Genomic DNA, 21,155 nt, shown 5'->3' with positions numbered 1-21,155 from the left:
TTCCAGGCTAAGGGGACGCTCTAGAGTTTTTATTTTAACTTTGGCAATATTTGATCTAATATATTGAAAGTGAATGCAGAGATTCATGGTGATATTCAGAGTGGAATTAAAAAAGAAAAAAGTTTATTACTGTATCTTATTGTCTTTGTAATTTAATTTCTACACAGCAATGGAATTTCCTCTGTTATATGTATTGCATTTAAATTGCTTTGTTTAGCACTTAAAGTACAGTATAGTTATTAGACAGTAGCAATTCAATAATATTCCGAGATTCTCAATTCACAAAAACATATATATTTTATTGCTGATTACTGTTGCAAATCTAGTCCCTTTTCTGCCTAAGAAACTGCATCTTCTCTCTTTGATTTTCACTTTCCATCTTCTCTTTTTTCTATCCTCCAGTGTCCATTCTGCAAACGAAGCCCTTCCTGTATGAAAAACATCACATATCAATGTGAACTGAAAGTGAATACTTTATAGGCTTATTTCAATAGAAAATAGGTTTCCAAATACTTACCATATTTTACAGCCCCTCCTACTGTTGTGATCTGTGTTTTTTTTTTTTTTTTTTTTTTGATGCACAGCACAAAGTATTCAAACCACGACACGCTTCAGTACTGCGTTGTGAACATGTCACGCTGGTGTACACGCGAAGCAAAGTCGTTTGCACGCAGATAGACAGATATCATGGATGAAGAGAACAATTCCAACACAGTAAAATGGTATCTGTATAAGCCGATAATGTTAGACTAATTAAACCTCTAGGCAGCGAGAGGGTGACGATTCAGACGAGGCTAGCAGCCAGCTCGTTAGAAACAGCCAAGTATAAACCCACCCGTAATCCTCTCTAATTGGTTGCAAATATGAACGTTCACTGTTAGGTTTAGTAATTCTCTAGATTTGTACGGCGCTGTACAGCCGCTTTTTGTTCACCCTTTCCCTGTCACATCAAGTGTCATTATACAGTTATAGAATGTGTGTATATATATATATATATATATATATATATATATATATATATATATATATATATATATATATATTAGTAACACAGCAGACTGCATGAAAATACAACATTCTTTACTGGTGCGGGGATGCTCGGGGACGGGACGGGACCGGACCGGACGAAATGAGCGTCACAAAGCTTCTGGGGAGACTGGGACCAGTGTTCCAAAATATATTTCCAGTACTGTGTTGCAAAAATATATTTCCAGTACATGCAAATAATGAAAAATTGTATAAACCCCCCTTTCATCTTGACCAGTATTTTCAGTATTAGGGACAGTTGTGCCACAAAGCGTCCTAGAAGACTTCTAATAATATGCACGAACAGGAATCTTCAAATTTTGTGCTAGTACTTTTGAAACTCTTAAACACAACAATATCAATTGTTTTTTTACCTTATGTGAGTCACAAGCTGAAGCAGTACCAACAGCATAGCATAAACCATTACAGTGCCGTTGTACCAGCCACGCCTTCCAAGCAAGGTCCTTAAATGCTTAAATAGCTTGGATTCAACCCACAAGTCTCTTACACCAGCTTCTGCAAAACAGCCCAAATATTCTTGTATTCTTGTCTGCCTGCTTGTCTCCTTTCTGTAAGATACAGCAGGGGGCGCTCAAGTGATGGCCATACAAAATTAAAAAAGGGATGGAAAACGAGCTTTAGGTGCATCTATTTTTCCCTATTAATGAAATTTAGAAAAATAAGTTTTGCATACCCACCCATCACACCAGCCTCAGCATAAACCATCCATGTATTAATAAACATGTAAAGAGTATTAATACATTTACTGAAATATGTTGCACTCCAACCCCCCCCCCCAAAAAAAACACAACGAATACACTTGTTTGAATCAAATAAAAAAAAACAAATTGATGACTATCATAGCAAATATGTATTTATTGCAGAAAATAAACCAGATATATTCCTTTACATAAAAGGTCTCTTACTTTACACAAGAATTACATGTTTTGCTTATGTTGATGCAATTTGCACACTGTTTTACAAACGAGTACTAAAGAGCTGTAGAGATTTTACATATTGTACAGCGTCACAATAAAATATAGAGAACGCTGTAAAATGATGGGAATCTGAGGCAAACAACGGCTTGTCAAACAATATAATATTTAAAAAAAGGAACCGTGTATAAAAAAGAAACCCTGTGTATACTTCTAGCACCATCACTGTACTGCCAAAAAAACAAACACAAGAAAAACAAACCACCCCATAGATAAGACGTGGAATCTCATCATCGTGTGTCTGGAACTTCTCACCCAAACTTTAAACATCTTTTCTTGCTTTTAGATTCACTATATGTCACTCAGTGCTCTTCTACATGCAGAACGTATGTGAAAGCACACGTTTCCCCAACTATTTTTATGACATGGCAAGTCTATGCACACTTGACATTAAAAGCAGTATTTAATGAAAAAAACAAATCACACCCCCAAAGCCGAAATCCCACTATATGAAGGATCATTCGTGCTTCCCTGTTACCAGCCTGCTAGGCCACATCTTTTATCTGGTCCCCCAAACGGTGTGGTCTGCTCCACCTTTCACTATGACATCACTCACATCTCTCTTTCAAATCTGGTACTCTAGAATACGTGAGCACATATTAAATTTGCTCATTACACCACCACAGTCTATTATACCATGGTAATCCTTGCAATATAGGAGGAAGTGGCCACACATGAACAAGGGTCTTTTGCAGGCATCAAAACAAGAAGCATGGGTTATCTGCAAATGCTTCTTACTGTACTTGGACTATATATGGTTCCTTTTCACAAAAACAGAAAAATCATGCAAGACTTTTTTTTTTTTTAGTGATATATACAATCTAAGCTTGGTTAAATTTAAGAATCAATGATTTAGAATAAAATCCAGGCTATTCAGAAAAAGAGCATTCGAAACCAGACTATCCTTCATTACACATGATCATCAATCCTTCAAGCTGTTTAATTTTCATGCAGAATGGAAGAATTACTAAATTAAATGGAACAGGTAGAATTTTGACTGCAATTTATTCCTGAATACAGTGAGGCACTTGTTTAATAAAATCAAAATGAAAAAAAAAAAACAAAAAAAAACAAACTGCAGTGCTGAAAATAATTTTTGGAAAACTTTCTTGAAATCCACTACACTGTAGTGCTTCCTTAGTACATTTTATTCATAAATATCACCCGAGACATAAAATTGTAGTGTAAACAGCTGCATACATAAAATGGTATTACCCAATTAAAAAACAAATTACTATGCCGTTTAAAAGTATTCAGGACATGAACACAATCACATACAGACTATATTTACAGGGCTCTCTTCTTAAATGGGTGCTCAATTTATACATTTAAAAATACCAATTACTCTTTCATTGTAGAGTCAACTTAACATTTAAAACCTTCGATCAAACATTCTTTCATCTAATTTCTACATTTCACATTCATTTACCACTAAACCTTATAAGGTTTCTTCATCTTAGAACCTGTCTTGGTCAACCAATCATAGCAAGTCATTACAGGTTTACAAATTCAATTCTGGTTAAAAAAAATAAATAAATAAAATTAAATCTAACAGAAGTAGACTCTGCATGTAGTACTGAGGCTTTAGTTTTCTGACCCCCTTTTGGAATATGCCATAGAAAAAGTGGCAACATCTTCCTCTAATAGGTAAGAAGTGCAAAAAATAAAATAAAGTGCATATCATTATGAGATGTTCTAACCCAACACCCACCCCCACCCCAGCGAAACACTCTTTATTAGTTAGTGCTGATTGATTATACATTTCTTTGCAGGCAATACAATGGGAAAAAAAGTAGTTTGCTAAACAAATTCCAGAATAAGACTCCTCATTCATAACATTAGTTGCGAATGATAAATCATATTGGGTTTACAAACACAAAGCTTATTAAAAAGGATGAACCGATTTTAGTGGGTCGTCTGCCAATCTGATCACCAAGCAAAGTGCCCAAAATGCTGACGTGTTTAAAAAAAGTACAGGTTCCAATCGAAATGAAAACACTGAGATCAGAGCACAGGCGGGGCCTTGGTGTTAGCTTGTATAGGAGATATTACATTGAGGAGCTACTGTCCTACAGATTAGGACAAGAGGTAACTAGCATTATTTCATAATACTGAGTATATTTATATATAAAAAAAATATTGAGCACCCAAGAGTCTACTGCTGTGTTTTACACAGTTTAATTGCTCCAATCTCACTGCCAATCCAAAAAGACTTACTGCTCAAACCAATTTCAACATAATCCTTCACACTTTCCTGAAACCTGCAATCACTCACAATAAATCATAAATATAAGACACTTAGAATAGAAGCTAAAAACTGTTTAAAAAAAAAAATGATAATGGATGCAACTAATATTTGTATATTGTACTGTAAAAGCATTTCAGTATAATTCTGGTTTGCAAATATGGAAAGCCATATTGATTTAAGATAGTCAATTTTGAGAGTTAAACCCAAACACAGATTTAAAAATAATACTGTCAAAAGTTAGACCATTAAATGGTTCATCGATTTGAATTGTACTTTTGTAGAATTTGTCCTTCATTCATCACAAAAAAAGGGTTTAAAAATAACAGTTTCATGATTTTCCTCAGTAACAATTCCTAGCGATAGGAGCACTCTCACTTTGAGCAGCAAAAAGTGTCAATCTTCTAATCACAGGTGTGTAAGCACACGGTACCTTGCTGCCGGAATTCCCTTCATTTTGCCCGTTTTGTAGACCAGAGAGATGACAAATTATGCAAAATGCCAACTGGAAAACTAAATATCTGTAGGACCTCAGGCTCAGCAAACACGTGTTTAGATAAGTCTGGAATTCTTCAGGAACTGAATAAGCACTTTGTAAACAAAGGTATACTGTGCAATGGTCTGCACCATCATCATTCGCTGCTGTCTCAACATGTCCAGAACAGTGGTGATGTCCAGCATCTACGTTGAGAAAAAAAAAAAAAAAAAACATAGTATGAAACACGCCGTCACAAAAGGAAAATATATCTTGTACACTGTAGCTTGAGACAAATTGTTTCATTACAGCGATATACTGATTCTGTAATGGATGATGCATGATCCGGGACGATCTGGTGTGCAATGGCCTTAACACAGAAACCACGTTATTCACCCTTCAATTACTTTTCTATGTGATGACGCTGCAGATACAGTACAGGCTACTGTTTCTTTAAAAGCTAGGTTTGAAAGTTAGCCTGCAGTACAAGACGTACTAACCTCATTGTGTTCCAGACAGGCAATCATGATTTCAGATAAAACAACAACTCCTGTTCTCCCCACACCAGCACTGCAGTGTACCACAACAGGTAGGTTAGTGTTTTTAGGGTCCGTTGTGCTGTTTGTATGCCGTCGAACTGACTGTATTTCTTCCAAGTACGCTGGATTTAAAAAGACAACCACAATTAATAAGAGAACATTTTCCCTTACTGCACATACTTTATACAGAAGCACTTCAATAATATGGCATACATTAGTCTTTAATTATCCCTCAATATGCAGGATAATTATAAAGATATTTTGCACTGTTGCTGTGGAAAAGGCATTTCTAATAGACATGAAAGATATCACCTGTCTAGGTGTTGAATGCCTGTGTCTATATATCCATTTTAATGTGGTACGACTGAACACATTCTAGTGATAAATGGTGGTCTTATCAAGCAGAGAATGAGTCTTCAACAGCACCTTCTGTAACACATGGTGACAAACCATCGTTCGCCCCCGCTATATTCCTAAACGAGTCACGTGGCGATTTCATTTCTGGATTCACAGTGAACAGAGTGAAAACAACAATATTTGTGCGTTTTGTATTGGCATTTAATGCTGATACTTCTCTTGCTTTTGTTATTTATCATCTCTGAATGCTTTACATTACTTTGATCTGCGTGTGATTAAATACAACCTTTACAGTAAATTACCTAAAAACCCCTTGAAATCCTCTGGACAGCCGTGATCGGGCCAGTCTGTGTACTGAAGATGCCAGACTGTCCTCTCCTGTCCAGTCAGCAGGTGTTTGATCTTCAGCCCTGTAGTCGCGTAGCAGCCAGAGTCTGTTCGGAATCGAGTGGTGATTTTAAACCTTCCGTAGGTAACCGTGTTGTGTCTTGATCCAAGCCGTGGCCAGTACCTGAAACATTTCTCCCGGCCACTTTCCTGGAATGTAAAAACAGGCCATTTGAAGAATCACAACTGCAGCCTTTCCTTAACAAGCAACTCACTGCCTTCATTTCGTTCCCTCCAATTCTGCCAGCTGATGCCAAGTAGTGATTATAGTTTTTGTTATTTGTAGCAGAATTACTGTTCACTCAATACAAGTAGTGTAATTACAGCTCCCTCTATTGCCAAATTAAAATAAATATATCAATATGACTCAAATCATTTGTTCCAAGGTTTGGGATATATATAGCTGTTAATTGCCATTATATTAAGCTTTATTTTTACCAATTATATATATATTTTTTTCACTATATCCTTTTTTTTTTCTTTTTCTTTTTAAATGAGAATATGTACCTCTTCTGCTGTCACCATTGCTATGATAGCTACTCCTTGTTCCCACACCATCTGCCAGAAGTCCTGACAAGTGTTCTGGAGGGGCCCCTGTGTGGCTAAGTAACTCCACTCATGTCCACCCACATTCATCTAGGAACCAGAAAAAGGAATACGATTACAAACACAAAAACAACCACTTCAGACTTCCATTACTACTGCAGTGAAATCTTCACACTTCTCTGCAAAACACGAATCCCAACCACTAGGGGGTTGTCTTCCAACACACTGGGAGTGCAACAAAAAGAGCCATCACTGTGCTGCCATGTATCAAACAAAATAAGCTAATTATACTTTAAATAAGTAAAAATATATTTGCCATTTGCAGTTCTAGACGTTTGGGAATGCACCTGCTAATACTCATGGAATTTTTCCCTTGTATGCCTCTGAATCCTATCAACTGTTTTGCAAGCAGCATTCTTTAAATACTCCAATGGTTCTCATACTTTTATATGGGATGCATTGATATAGCCTGTGTTGTTCTCTTTGGTTGGTACAAGCTCCACCCTGGTATCATCATAGGGCAGGACATCCTGGAACCGATTCCTCTCTGCACTTTCTGGCTGCAGAGCAATGCTACATTCTGCATTTGCTCGCTTCTTAGGAACCTGTTCGTATTCAGTAAACACCATTCCCTGTTCCAGTCGCTCCTCAAGAATCTTGCACTAAAATACAAAAAAAGAACATCATTAATATAAGTGTGCTTTGAAAACCTACTCCCCATTACCCAATTATACACAACTGAAAAGTATGTGTATTATTTATCGGTAGCAACACCATTAAGTTATTTATAAGACTCATTTAGCTGACTTCAATATACTGTAAATGTACGCAATTTATCTTCACTAGATTATGTAGGATATTAATCACTTCAATATACTGTAAATGTACGCAATTTATCTTCACTAGATTATGTAGGATATTAATCACAGCAACATCCAAACAGATTTGAATTTTGTCCCAACTATTTCTGCACTATTATTTTATTTGTGTGTTTTTATGTTTAGATTTTTTTTTAAAGCACCCCAGGGTATGGTATGATTTCTAAGTTTAGCATTTAGAGAACAATTCTCCAGTTCTGAATCCTGAATAAACAAGCAATTATCAATGTTTGATTATGTATTCATACGTGTTTATAGAGTCTTACTAAAAAGGTAGGCACAGAACTAACCACTCAGCATTAGCAGAATTACTACTTTACAATATGACACTGAAAAAAAAAGACACCTGCTGAAACATTTGTCAACCAGACTTGGTTTTATTCAGTTTACAGGCAGACCCATCTCAAATAAAAATTCATACCCTTTCATCATTTGGTGCCTTTTCAGGCTCATGCTTGCTTTCATCGTGTAAGGGCATCCTTGAAAGAGTTAATCCATTCAATGCAGCCAGCTTCAATGGCCCAATTTTCTTGATATCAGATCTGCTTCCCTTTTTCAAACCCTTAAAAACAGAAGAAAAACAAACACCATGGTCAGAAAGGTGTGCAGCCTACAAAAGAAAGTTGGACAAAAGCTACCCAGGAGATGGAACCTGAATGTGATTAGTTTGCTGAGAAACAAGAAACTGGAATGCACCGAGCAATCCCAGTAGTCACACCCGATTCTTTTGTTAAAGGCACACAGCAGAGAGGTATGCAAAAACACACACCCTGAAAATACCTTCATAGAAATGCCACAACAAAAAGTGTAGTGTGTATTGCAGCTTACAAAACTTAAAACAACAAAGAGTTAAAAAGGAAAGAATAGTAATTACTCACGCCCAGGGGAGGCAGACCCTCGAGGGGGTTTCTTTTTCCAGATGGCACATCAGACACCGGCCTTTTTTTAAAAGAGTCTTGCCTCGCCCTCAGTCTTGCAGAAACACTGAGGTCCGACTCAGACACTGAAGGTACCAGAATGCCTTCCCCTCTTCTCTGGGTTATTCCATCAACAGCCAGGTACATGGGGTCCCCTTCTCCACACAGCTTCTCATTTTCAGGCTCTCCGATAAGTGTTTGTGGCGTATAGCCATGGTGGCTGGGGTGAGAAGGCACAGAATCATATGGATAGCTTGGGAGGGGATCATTTGGATCCTGGCCCAGGATGTCAACACGCGGCTCAGTACTGACAGCAGCATCTCGGTACTGCGGGGTGTGTCTGCTGTTTTCTTCTTCAGTTTCCTCTTCCTCCTCGCTACTATGGACCAGCATGGTTGCATCAGAGAGAGATTTCTTATGGCCGTAACTCACGTCTTCTCTGCTGGGGCTTTCCTCTGCCTTCGTTCTCTCCAGGAACACTTTAAGCTGGGAGCCTGAAGCTGTCACCCTGGGAGGAGCCTCGGCAGCAGATGCTGACATGGTTCTTTCTTTGACCCTCATGTTCTCAAAGCCCAGCGCCAGTGCAGCTATCTCAATGCTGTTTCGCTTCTGCATGTGGGGGTGCCTGGTGGTGAACAGGGGCTCGCTCACCTCTTGCAGGGAATGTGCCACTGGCAGGCTGTCCTCCTGGAACGTCTGAACTGAATGGTGGATCCGGCGTGTGATGAGGTCTGGGTTACTGCTGCTCACGTAAAGGTGCCTCGAGAGGTCAGGGGTGCTGTTTGCTGGGCGTGGGTACGGTGGAGGCGGGCGGTACACCTGTGTTCTCATGATGTTCGGAGCAGGGTAGTATTGAGCCTGTAGCTGAACGTTGGTCAACTCTGGCACACTCACTGCACCGACCACCTGGCGCCTATCTGTGGGGTAAGGATAAGGCGACGGACTGTGGAAGCTGTAATTCAGATGGAAAGGGTAATGGTTGGTATTATGGGAGCTGAACTGGGTGTGCTCCCTGATCTCTGGCTGGCTGTACACTAAAGGATCAGGCTGGCTATAGGCATACGAATTGCCTATGTTGAGGTTCCTCATGGAATGGCTTTGTCGATCCGCTTGCACCACCCCCCTGTTTTTCTGCCTCATGACTGTTTCATAGTCTGGTGTGGCCCGGTATGAAGGAGGGATGAGAGCACTGTGGCGGTGTGACGGGATGTAGTCTGGCCTCATCACGTCACTGCCGGTGATGCTCGGGTTGGAGGACATGGGAGATGGCTGCATGTAGTGCTGTGGGTTATTGAGAGAGTTTGTGCTATGTGCGCTGTAGACACTCCCGTTTCTGATCCTGCCATTGTACTCATGAGGAGACCTATCCAAGCTTGTCTGAGAGTGATAATAATATCCATTCTGATTGTTAATATAGAGGTTATCTGGGGAAGAAGTAACAAATAAAGTTAACATCATTAACAGATACTAAAAATAATGTTACAAGGCTCACAATTAACAAACTTGACTAAGTAAAGAAAAGCTATCAAACTGCAATACAAGCTACAGAAAGGACTAAACTGGATGCACAGAATTTAATGTACTAACATCTTTAGTCAACCCAACCAGAAGTACAAATCCCTAATCTGAATAAAATACATTTTTAAAAAACAACTTTTCAGCAGCTTATAGCACATTTGCAATGCTAAGCACCCGGTTCTACTTTGTGGGAAATTATGTTTAAAAGAACAACACATTAAAACTAGTATTAACAATAAATCTAACACAGTTCAGCTGCTGACAGTTGTCCCACGTTTTTAGGACGTTACTTAAAATATCATCTCTCTAATAAAATTCCTGTAAAAGGACATCCAAATACAAAAATGTAATTCAGAAAGGACAGAGACGTACAGTTCAAAATGATAACCTGTGGAAGAATGTAGTAAATAGACACCACGGAATTAAGATTTAGTATTATAACTGAAGATGGTAATGGGACACTTTTGCTTTAATCTCCCCCACATATTATTATTATTTCAGAGAGCCAATGCAATTTCACAAACACTCTGAATTAGGCTTTTTAAACTTCTACCGAATAATCAGTGTCTAACTGCGTTTACAGGGTTTCCTGAAGGGTAATGTATGGATTGTGAAGACACAGGTTCTGCACAAGTCTGGTGTTTTACAGTGTACCTTGAGAAGATGTGTACTGTTCAGTATAGTGTCCATTGTAATGCAGCTGAGGTGGAGGCATCATGTATGGCTGAGGTTTTGGCTAAAACAAAACCAAAACAGAAAGACATACAAATGTTATTTCCTTTCAATTTCATCACTAGAGATTTCAGAACTATTACTTATTTTGATGAAAGCGTGCCAATGCAATTGTGTCAAGATTTAATCAAAATTGTTGTTTATGTTGTGGGCCCCAAAAGGAATGACCAAAATCAATATCGTCATGACTCCGGGCTTAGAGTAATTTCTATAGAATGAACGAGCTGTGCTAATACACATGCTTGGACTGCTTACAACTACGCAATCTCATGTTAATTAATTGATGAAGCCATCATTATACATTTAAAGTAAAACATTTTATGCTTGAGGATACATAAGGTCTAACGAATAAAACAAGTAATGTAATAATTTAAATTGTACACACCAGCGACATTCTTGTAGAGGATCTTCTTCTGACTGGATTAACAGCAGCAGTCTGAGTCTGTCTGTGGAATACAAGATTGTGCACTTTAATCTATTACCTGACAGGGTTCATTTACATCTGTATCAGTGTTAATGTGTGGATAACATTCTGTTTTTAAAATACAGCAATCCTGTTTTTGAATACCTGCAACTCAAGACCTCATTCATACAAGCTGAAAATGCCAGATCTCGTATAATGTTAAACATTGAAACAAAGAATTCTAATAAAGTAACAAAAGAAAATAAATTAAAAAAAAAGGCGGCAGGTATTAAAAGTTGTTTTGCTCACCCTTTGCTAGGCAGAGAAGGACGAGAAAGCAATGGAAAGCGGGGAAAGGAAAGAGTAAGTAAAGACTTCTGGGAGCCCTCAGCAGGTGCCGATTCAGATGGCTCTCTAGGAGGTACAGGACAGAAATGGACAGAAATGAGGCAGCTGACAACTGAAAGAAACTGCAGAGAAACCAGGATTCCGACGAACACTTACAGGCTGCTTTTGTTAATTCTGTAGAATTTGTGCCGAGCGACACACATCCTCCAAATGTATTTGGCAGTTTCCAGATCTTCCTAGAGAAAAATAAAAGTAAAAACAACAAAATTGTGCAGATTAAAACAGGAGACAGATTTTCAGCCAGGTGTTCTTACTTTTATTTTTTAAGTGCTGATTTGAGCTGCTTGCACAGTGGCTCACAAATGCAGTTGTGCGTGGGCTTCCTTGCACACAATTATTATTATTAACTCAGCAGTGGGGGGGATCAAACTGACACTTCTCTCCCAGACTTCCTGTCAGTTATTCACACAAGTGAATATGCAAAGATAAAATGAACATTCAGGAAAATGAAATACCCTGCAGTACCTTCATAAAACTGTACAATGGTCTGAAAACTCACGGTCTGGAACTGAGCGGTTTCTTCCTTGTTGACCAGCTCCAGTGCAAAGAAGGACTTGTTATGTGACATATTGGCAATGTCATTCCATCTGTAAAATGCATCAAATCATAGATTGTAGTATACAAACAATAGGAAAAAATAAACAAAGCATTGTGTGTAATAAAATAAAATAGCTGGTTGCCAAGGAGCTACTGCAAATGTACTCTGAAAAATTCCTCCTACACAGTTGATACTTATTCTTCATAAAAGTCTGAACACAAAATATGTCTGGACATTTTACCAGCTTTATTTAAAATGCATATTTTATTTTACTTATTTTATAAGAGGTTCAAGCAGCATAGTGGCAACCAATCAGAATGCAATTAGACAGGCCACCGACACCCAATCATATTAGTGCTACTACTTCACGAGTAAAAGGACAGACGATTAGCTCCTGAGATTCCAGCAGCTATGTTAAAGGGGAATTGTACTCAAAATAACAAGGTTCTCTAAATGCTCTGTATACATAAGAAATGCGTCTCCCTACACCAATTTTGTTAAAAAGTCAAGCGTTTGGCCAGTATTTCAATTTTTTTGTCAGCTTTCTGGGTCAGCTGGAAATGCAGGCCGCCGCCATATTGGATCCTTTCTGGCGCCGGTGTTGCGTCATATAGTTGACAGCCACCCACACCAGTGAATGCCGGCCGGGTGAATTATGCCGGAATGCAAAGCGTTCGGGTGCAAAAATAACAAAAGGAAAAACAGTAACAAAAAGTACTTTTTTGTGACTAAGCCTTTAAACCAACAAAGGGCGGCCATAACAAAACAATGGCTACATAACACAGGAACGGGACCTACGCTCAATAGAATACTATGTGTGACTATAGAGTGAGTCAATGACAGGACGTCACACAAAGCAAGATGGAAAAGAGCGCCAATACATTCAATGTTAATTTGTTTTAATGGTTTTTACATAATATACTGCTCAAGAGGCTGAAAATGCATCAGAAGCTTTAGTTAACATGGTTTCTATTCATTTGCATTACAGTTCCCTTTTAAGGATTTTCATCCATTTATCCATCCATTATCGGTAACCGCTTAATCCTATAGAGGGCTGCGGTAGGATTTTCATTCCTTACCCAAATATAACAGGAGGTCTGCCATTTTTGTGCCTCACAAAGATTCCATCCAAACACGCACCAATAGATATATCAGAGCCCTGGCTGTCCTGGATACAGAACACAGAAATGGATACAAAAATAAAAAAATAATGAGAAGCAGCCACATCATACATTTACTGTAATCTTAGAAATAAGATTAACAACCAGGTGTTCATTTGTGTTTATTTGAAGTATCGTTGTCATTGTTAAGAGCAGTAAAATATATCCTCAGATCTTTTTTTTGGCAGGGACAAACACTATATACCTTCATATTCACACAGAAGATGACCTTTGCCAGCACTGCTAGAAAGAAATGAAGATGGAAGTTTTGACTCTTACCTTTGCCTGGTAACTTTCCTGACCATAGCCATCCATTTTCTCTACCTCTTGCATATACAGCATTTCCGCTTCTGGGGCCAGAAGACCTCTACAAATACAACCACAAATAAACAACCAACAGGATTAGGACCTATATTTAAGGCTCGAGTGTACTGAAAATGTATCACCACCCTTATGGAGTGTGCAAAATATATATATATACACTCTAAATGCAACAGTTTCTGATATATTATGTCTTGCGTGTGAATAAACTGACGGCTTTGTGGCAGTCATTTGAGTAATAGAGATGAATCATGACTACTATTTATTCAAAACTATGGAGCAAGCGTTAGCAGACTGAACATAAAAAAAAACACCCTATTTTGTCAACGTCTAGTTACTAAAAAGCAAAAACAACAGGAGGTCTGACAACTTTTGGTTTTAAGTGTTTAGCAACAGAATCAGGAAAACAAACAGAGTGTTTGGCCCTCAGCGTCCATAGATTATGTATGAATACTGTGCATTGCTTGCGAAGAATGAGAAATATTCCATCAAAATAACTCAACACACAATATACCATTAGCCCTTCCTAATTGGCAATTACAGAGCCAGCTACACCACACAGCTGTAATTGAACTGTTACGGAACTAAAAGACAAAGTCTTACTTGTATTTTTGGTGCAATAAGGCAACTTTTTGTGTTGTCTCTTCAAGCATTCGTTCATCCTGTATCCAGTCCTTTCAGGAGAAATACAGAACAAGACAATGTTTAAACTCCATAGTAGGGGTGTGCAGAAAACCCATTACTCATACAAATACTAGTACTTGATCCTACTTGGATGAGGTCATTGGAAGTGGGTGTGGCTAGAACCGGAAGTGTCGTTAAAATGCATCTGTGGTCCTGATTTTCATCCAGAAAGTGACCAGAGGTTTAATTTTTATTTAACAAGGATTTTGATCATTTTTAACGTCCTAATCTTTAGCATTTAAAAAAAAATATATATATATATATATATATATCTTAAAAGCTACTGCTTCTCAACAAAACAGATAACCGCTTATGTGTGCAAAGCAAATGAAAAGTGAAGTTATTAATTATTTTACAGGCATGTAGCTTATTAGATGTTATCTGTGTGTGCTGCTGTCCAACATTTAATACAGCAGATATCAAATAAACCAACAAGGAAAATGAAAATGTTTGGTAAAAATAGATTTAAAATAGTTAGAATTATTATTTTATTTAAAAAAAAAAAAGGAAATCAAAGATTTTATAACCAGACTCCTCTTACAAGCTCTGACAATAAATCATTAAAACTTGAATTTGGAAAAAACTTACAATTGGAAACAAGACAAATTTCTGAAGAAAGTCCTGGGATTCATACTGATCAAAGTCCCCAAAATCAGCTGTAAGAAATATGAAAAAAGTTAGCCCTGTATTTCCGTCTTTCTTTACAGATTTGTGACAGTAAAACTCACTTGCTATGCGCTAAATTGACTAAAAACAGAAGTCGTAAAACTTTAATCGTCTGAATCACTGTGATAATTTATAAAATAAATACATACAAAATAAGTTAACTGTTCCCATCTTATTTATTTTTTAGTTTATTTATTTTTTAACAGCGAGGCAATATTACCCAAAAACACACAAATAAATACAATTTAAAAAAAAACAGAACAGGAAAACTTCAACCATATAAGCTTTGAAACCTTTTGTTTTTGCTCTTCATTCATAACAGGGCAAGTATTTTGATTACAGACACTACCGCCCAACAACCTTAATAAAAAAAACAAATACACATGTAAATATGTCAGTCAAGCACGGCAGTAAGTTTCATTCTACAAACACTGAATGTATGAAGGAACAATGCGGTGCATTTTAAAAGGTCCAATGCAAACAGCTATGTAAGCAATCCCAACAGCTATGCTGACTATCCAAGCTATTTGTATAACTCTATACTGTACTAAACCAAGTCATGACTGGCACCAACAGTAAATAAAAATAGATACCGTCTTCCAGGGCAGCACAAGCGTTTTAAATACAGGTTTTTAGGTTTACAACAGAGCCCTTGATTGTATAAATCACCAGTATTCTTTATTATTATTTTTATTATTATTATTATTATTATTATTATTATTATTATTATTATTAATTTCTTAGCAGACACCCTTATCCAGGGCGACTTACAATTGTTACAATATATCACATTATTTTTACATACAATTGCATTATTTTTTTACACATTATTTTTACATAAAATTACCCATTTATACAGTTGGGGTTTTTCATGCAACATGTGATACAAGCTAGCAGCAAGATTGCAACAGTTGATGATCTCAGTCCCTCTGCAATGCTGCTGTAGATCCAGCAAGTTCTGCTGCCAGATATTTTGCCGGCAGTGTTTGAAATTCTTTTCCTAAGCAAACACTTTCAGAAATGTAAAGCCTTGAATCTTCATGCCACTTTTAAAGCTGCTAACACTTCACTGGTTTAAAAAAAATACAACAACTCTTCAAATCTGTCGAGCCTAATTTTACTACATATTTTTTTAGATTAATTTCTACTTAATTATGGAGCTTGTTCTTTAAATATCCGAAAACCCGACAGCAGCATTTGCTTTAGTCTTTCTTTAGATAAGTAGCTCAGAGGGTTGGCATGAAATGTGACTCTTCCAGATGCTGAACATGTTTCAAAATGTTTGGTCCAAAAATGAAAACGTTTGCTTGCTGGTGTATGCCACCTTATTCTGCTCTAACGCATACCTGTTTTTATTTCATTTTGTCATGGTAGCTACTAAAGAGGTAAAAAATAAAATAACAATAAATAAAACAAAATAAAAAAATCACTACATGGAAAAGCATGTCTTCCTTTTCACCCACATTACTACAAAACTAAATTATAAGAAAAAAAAACTATTATTAAATTGAAACTTCAGCACCTCCTTCAGCTACAAACAAAAAAAAACAGAACAACGGGCTGAACTATCTGAAGAGTTCAGCGTGTTGTGAACCTTACCTTGAACAGCTAAACCAGCTAAATGCAAGGCTTGTTCCATTGTGCAGGGTATGCGTCCCTCTAAGACATCCTTTTTCAACTGAAGGTAATACTGGTACCTACAATAGGGAAACAAAGTTAACATTTTGCTGTGATGTGTAATTACAATATCACCTCTTTTTGCATTTATGCATTCATAAAAAGGAACAGGGGTGTGGGTCAGATAAACACATGATTTAAGATGCCACACTTTTCATCACCACAAAATATTGAATCGTTACACATCGAAGCACACAAGCTACACATCAGTCAGGAGATATTTGAAACAGTCTAAAAAAAAAAAAAGTTAAAATAAAAAGATAATCCATAAGGCTGGGGTGATGCATTGATCCATTGTATCATTGATCAATTGCTTGCTTGACCTTTCACTATGCACATTCACACACTGTTCAAAAAAGTAAAGTAACTGTATTTTATGCTATGACACATTCACACACTGTTAAAAAAAGTAAGGTAATTGTATTTTATGCTATAACACAAATTAATAGTGAAAAAACAGCAAAGATTGCTTTCCAAAAGTAGCCTCTTTGCCAGAAACACGTTAAGCATCTCAGTAACGTTAGTCCCCGGCGAGCAGGGTTTCAGCTCAGCAGGACAGATTGTAAACAAGTTCCATTCCTCTGTAAAAGCAAAGAATGTGGATGCGATCCTGTTGCTTCACAAACACTAAGCATAACAAACGGGCACCATGATACAGGGCTGTTTTTTGTAAATGTTATGCTGTTGCTGAAAATGAACCATCTGTTACTTGTATTTCCTTGTCAAATTATTCAATGGATGGTTTGAGCTAATACCTCCACTCGACACCAGTCAAGATGAAAATAAGACGAGACATTTTTTTAGAGGAGTTATGCATAATCTGATGTCATGTAACTGATGCAATAGCTTTCAATAATTTAGTAGCTATTCAATATATTACCAATATCTCAGAGCGTATTACTTCTGTTTCGTTTTCCAAAACCGCTGATGCATCGATGATAAAAAAGGAGGCATCGTCCCAGCCTTAATAAGCCACCAAAACAGTGGACACAACAAAGTGATTTAAGCAGTAGCAGAACTAAATACCATGCACTGTTTAATCACCAGTGCCCCCCTTCCTGACTATTGTACTATGTGGTAGTGATAATAGGAATAAAGTGGGAAAAGGTTGTTATTATTGTGGATTTACAAATTTAAAGGCAATGAAATGTAAATCACTTGTTGTCTGACTATTAAAACAGGCCCCATGGTACTGCAGCAAACTTACCGTGTGATCTCCTGCTGAAACTGTGACACACTTGGCACATAGAACACAACCCCAAAGTAAACTGTGGGTTCCACACCATACTTGTCGAGTTGTTTTTTCAAAGGTTTTTCCAAGTCCACCCATCTTTGTTGATTCTGTTTATTCAAATACCAGATACTGAAATATGTTATCTGTAGGAAAAATAAACAACTCTTCAAGCTTTGTTTTGATGCAACTCCTAAAGCATGCAACATTATGCGCTTGACAGCTGGTTTCACTGACCCTGATAAATCGCTAAAAAACTCAAACCTAAAAACTGCCTTTTTTCAAATCATCAGGAGTGTTTGATCTATTTGTGTGGTCCAGCTATGAAGAATAGACTTTTTCCTGGCGTAAAGCAATACCTGTTACACACATATGGCAATTCTTGCAGCGATTGCTGTATAAACTCTTGTCTACTGCATGTACTGAGAGTGTTCCAAGCCAGATTCATCGGCTTCTACACAGCAAATTCAAGGCTCATTTATAGATCAAGTAGTACAGTCATTTGAATTAGATATGATTACTGGAATATCTATTCTTTGACACATAATGCCCTTTTAATGGTTGAGATGGGCTAGAACTGTCAGGGAATGTAAATGAAAACCTTTTATAATTAAATACAGAGAAGGAGCCAAATTATTTCCTTGCTCTATATTAGTTTCTTGATGTATAAAATACATGCAATACTCTACACAGTCAAAAAAAATAAGACCTGAAATAAGGATAGCTTTTAAAGTACTTTTGTTACTGTGTAAATCAATCACACTCCCAACAATTTTACAGTGGATTATAGCATTCAAATATGATTTCACTCAAAATTCACATCCCCTACTGTAATGGCTGTCATGTTTTTCTTTGACCTCATCCCAATTATTGCTGACACACAGACATGGAGAGCCCTTACCTCCCGCAATTCCAGTCTTTGTGCCACAGCTTCCAAACACTCCTGTCCGGGGCTCTCCACGGAAAGTGTAAACTCCACAAATTCATTGTTCAGCAGCTGAATTCGTGTGACTAGGCAGCTCTTGCTCGACACAGTATACCTTCGAGTTCGCTTTAATTTTAATCCAAATGGCAAGGGCATGTTTCACAGCCCACTAGAAAACCGCCCTTCAGCTGATGACGTGTGTCCGTGTCTCACAATGACCAGCAACAAGAAGTGACTGGAGATTTAGGCATCTGCATACTGGATACATGTGTTCCTGCAAAACAGAAGATGAGAAAAAGTGAATAACAATGTATGCAACCCTAGAAACTTAAAAGGAACCCTACTGTGGTTTTCTGTTCTCCTTAATGTGCAAGCTATGAGGAATTTGGTCAAACCAGAGCAACTGTGCCAAGTCTAGCTACTATTGTGGATGTGATTAAATCTGCAATTTGCACCAAGAAAGGAGCAGCTGAAACAAAATAAAGTGTCCCCTTCATGAAGCATTTACACATGATCAGCAGATATGATTTAGTTTATCTAGAATGTAAAGTAAACATCTGTTGCATGGTTGACATTTTTCAGAACAATAATTAAAAGATCCCTTACATATATTCTTATGCACAACATTGACTTTACCTAAATGTGCACCACAGCATAAACCATAATGAGCATATCTATTAAAGTGTCCCGAAAAATACAACCTCAAATGCATTGCTAGTACGTTGAACAGTAATTAAAATCAAATATACATTATCACACATTTTTACGGCTCTGTTTCTTCCAGTTTTTTTTTTTTTGACCTTTCGACTTGTTCTTATCACTCCCAAGTCATATAAAGCAGCAGACAGCAGACACCATCACAAGATTAGCAAAACAAAGGCAAATTATGAATCCTCTCAGCCACAGACGTGTAGCTGTTGGTTTGACACTGGCAGCAAAAATCGCATAGGTTACTTTGCACACATAGTACAGTATAGTAAACCTGCATTCCCTTAAAATTGTACATGAAAAGCATAAACTTTAAGAACTCAATACTTCCAAAAAGCTGTTTTTTTAAACAGCAGCGGTACTTGAAAAACGAATTTTCTTTTTAGTTGCTGTAAAATTGAATCAATAAATAAATACATAATACAGTAAACAATAACCCCAATTTCCTACAAGTCTAGCTAGCTGCTCGCTGCTGTGCAGTTTTGCCTGCCAACTCAGTAACCTGCCAAAAAAAAATACTGGCGTGTAAACCGTGAACTCCAAAAAGCGCTTTAAATCGGAAAACAAAACAACCTTTACAGACAAAATACATCCAATGCAACGTAAAAGGCACTATCAACACAGTTTAATCATGATGAACTCTTACTGCTGTCTCCAATCAGCCTCGGTGTCCACTTTTGCAACCAGACGGACCAAAACACAGGTCATGTCCCATTTGTCTTTACTCTCAGGAATTACCTGTTGATATCATCTGTCCCAAAGAGATCTACTTCGTGTTGCCTTGCGATTAATCTCCTCTCGAACATATCTCAACCAAGAATTGCTGTTTTTTTTGTTTTTTTTAAACTAATAAAACATTACTTTCTCTGTTAGTATCAACATGCTGGAATATCCAAATCACGAAAACATGCCTCACTTCCTGTCGGTGGTAAAGAGGCTTGTTTCTGTATCCTGCCGCGGGTGGGGACTACAGTTTTTTTTTTTTTTGGTTTTTTTTAACAGCGTTTGACCTTATCTCGGTTGATCGTGGTTCATCTTTTTATTAGCTGATAATTCATTTAAAATAAATGTTATGTATTTTTGTGTTTTTGCATTAAAAAAACAACAATAAGGGATTTCACAGGTGTGAGAGTTAAGTAAAAAAAAAAAAAAAAAAAAAGGTTGCTGCTGCGGCGGAATCATAGTCAAATATTGGCCTAGGGGTTTGAGTCCATTACGTCAGACAGCTGGAATGCCAGGCAGGGAATATGCCAGGAATGGGGCAGCTGGCTCAGAGAGGGGTGGGATATATCTCTCTCAGTAGAGACACTAACAGCGTGATTTTCAAAAGGGGCGACATAATAACGAGGTTGCAACATCGTTTTTTAAAGCCTGATATAGGTTACCAAATTACTTTGTGTGTATTTAAAAAAGTGACCGACTTTTTTTTATTATTATTATTACGTAGGCCACCTGTTGTTTGTGTGGTTTTAGTTTTGAATAGGGAGTCTGTTATGTTATTTTCTGTGTGTAACCCGCAGTGGTATGTTAAATTAGGATCCTATTAACTTCGTTTACTTTTGCATTCATTTACTAAAAACACATTTTGGGTGAAATTGTGGCAGCCTTTTATTTATTTACCTATTTTTTTGGGGGGGTGGGGGCAGGCGGGATGCATAAGGCTAACTGTTTTCATATATTATTATTAACACCCCTTCCTGTGTAGAATCAAATAACTATTGCTAGGGACTAGTAAAATAATAATAATAAAAAAATGAGAGAAAAAACATGTTAATAATCACTGGATATGGTTGGCCTTAGGAACTACCTTTCCTTGCCC

At 37.4% G+C, this 21,155-nt stretch overlaps 1 protein-coding gene across 4 annotated transcripts; it reads right to left on the bottom strand.

The window, feature by feature from the left end:
• Nucleotides 1–1,878: 1,878 nt before the first annotated feature.
• Nucleotides 1,879–20,320, bottom strand: LOC117422444 (tyrosine-protein phosphatase non-receptor type 21-like). 4 transcript variants are annotated; one of them, XR_009307404.1, is made up of 21 exons: nt 20,075–20,320; nt 18,605–18,902; nt 17,680–17,849; nt 16,395–16,492; nt 14,718–14,785; nt 14,049–14,119; nt 13,404–13,491; nt 13,044–13,132; nt 11,926–12,013; nt 11,523–11,602; nt 11,328–11,432; nt 11,001–11,061; nt 10,538–10,619; nt 8,327–9,789; nt 7,870–8,010; nt 7,014–7,232; nt 6,532–6,660; nt 5,940–6,174; nt 5,242–5,402; nt 2,144–4,947; nt 1,879–2,093 (listed from the first exon to the last, which is right to left on the bottom strand). XR_009307404.1 is itself a non-coding variant. In XM_034037476.3 (20 exons), exons 2-20 carry the CDS (start codon nt 18,782–18,784, stop codon nt 4,819–4,821), a joined length of 3,657 nt encoding a protein of 1,218 aa, XP_033893367.3. In that variant the 5' UTR covers nt 18,785–18,902; nt 20,075–20,320; the 3' UTR covers nt 1,879–4,818. The 4 variants fall into 4 exon arrangements, 3 of the variants coding, with proteins under 3 accessions (XP_033893367.3, XP_058843832.1, XP_033893368.3); XM_034037476.3 differs by having other exon boundaries at nt 1,879–4,947; XM_058987849.1 differs by having other exon boundaries at nt 1,879–4,947; nt 19,983–20,080.
• Between the last annotated feature and the right edge of the window lie 835 nt (nt 20,321–21,155).

The sequence above is a fragment of the Acipenser ruthenus genome, chromosome 15, assembly GCF_902713425.1.
Source record: "Acipenser ruthenus chromosome 15, fAciRut3.2 maternal haplotype, whole genome shotgun sequence".
Classification (NCBI taxonomy): domain Eukaryota; kingdom Metazoa; phylum Chordata; class Actinopteri; order Acipenseriformes; family Acipenseridae; genus Acipenser; species Acipenser ruthenus.
Note: the sequence above shows the minus strand (reverse complement) of the source record. Positions and strands in the feature narration are given on the sequence as shown.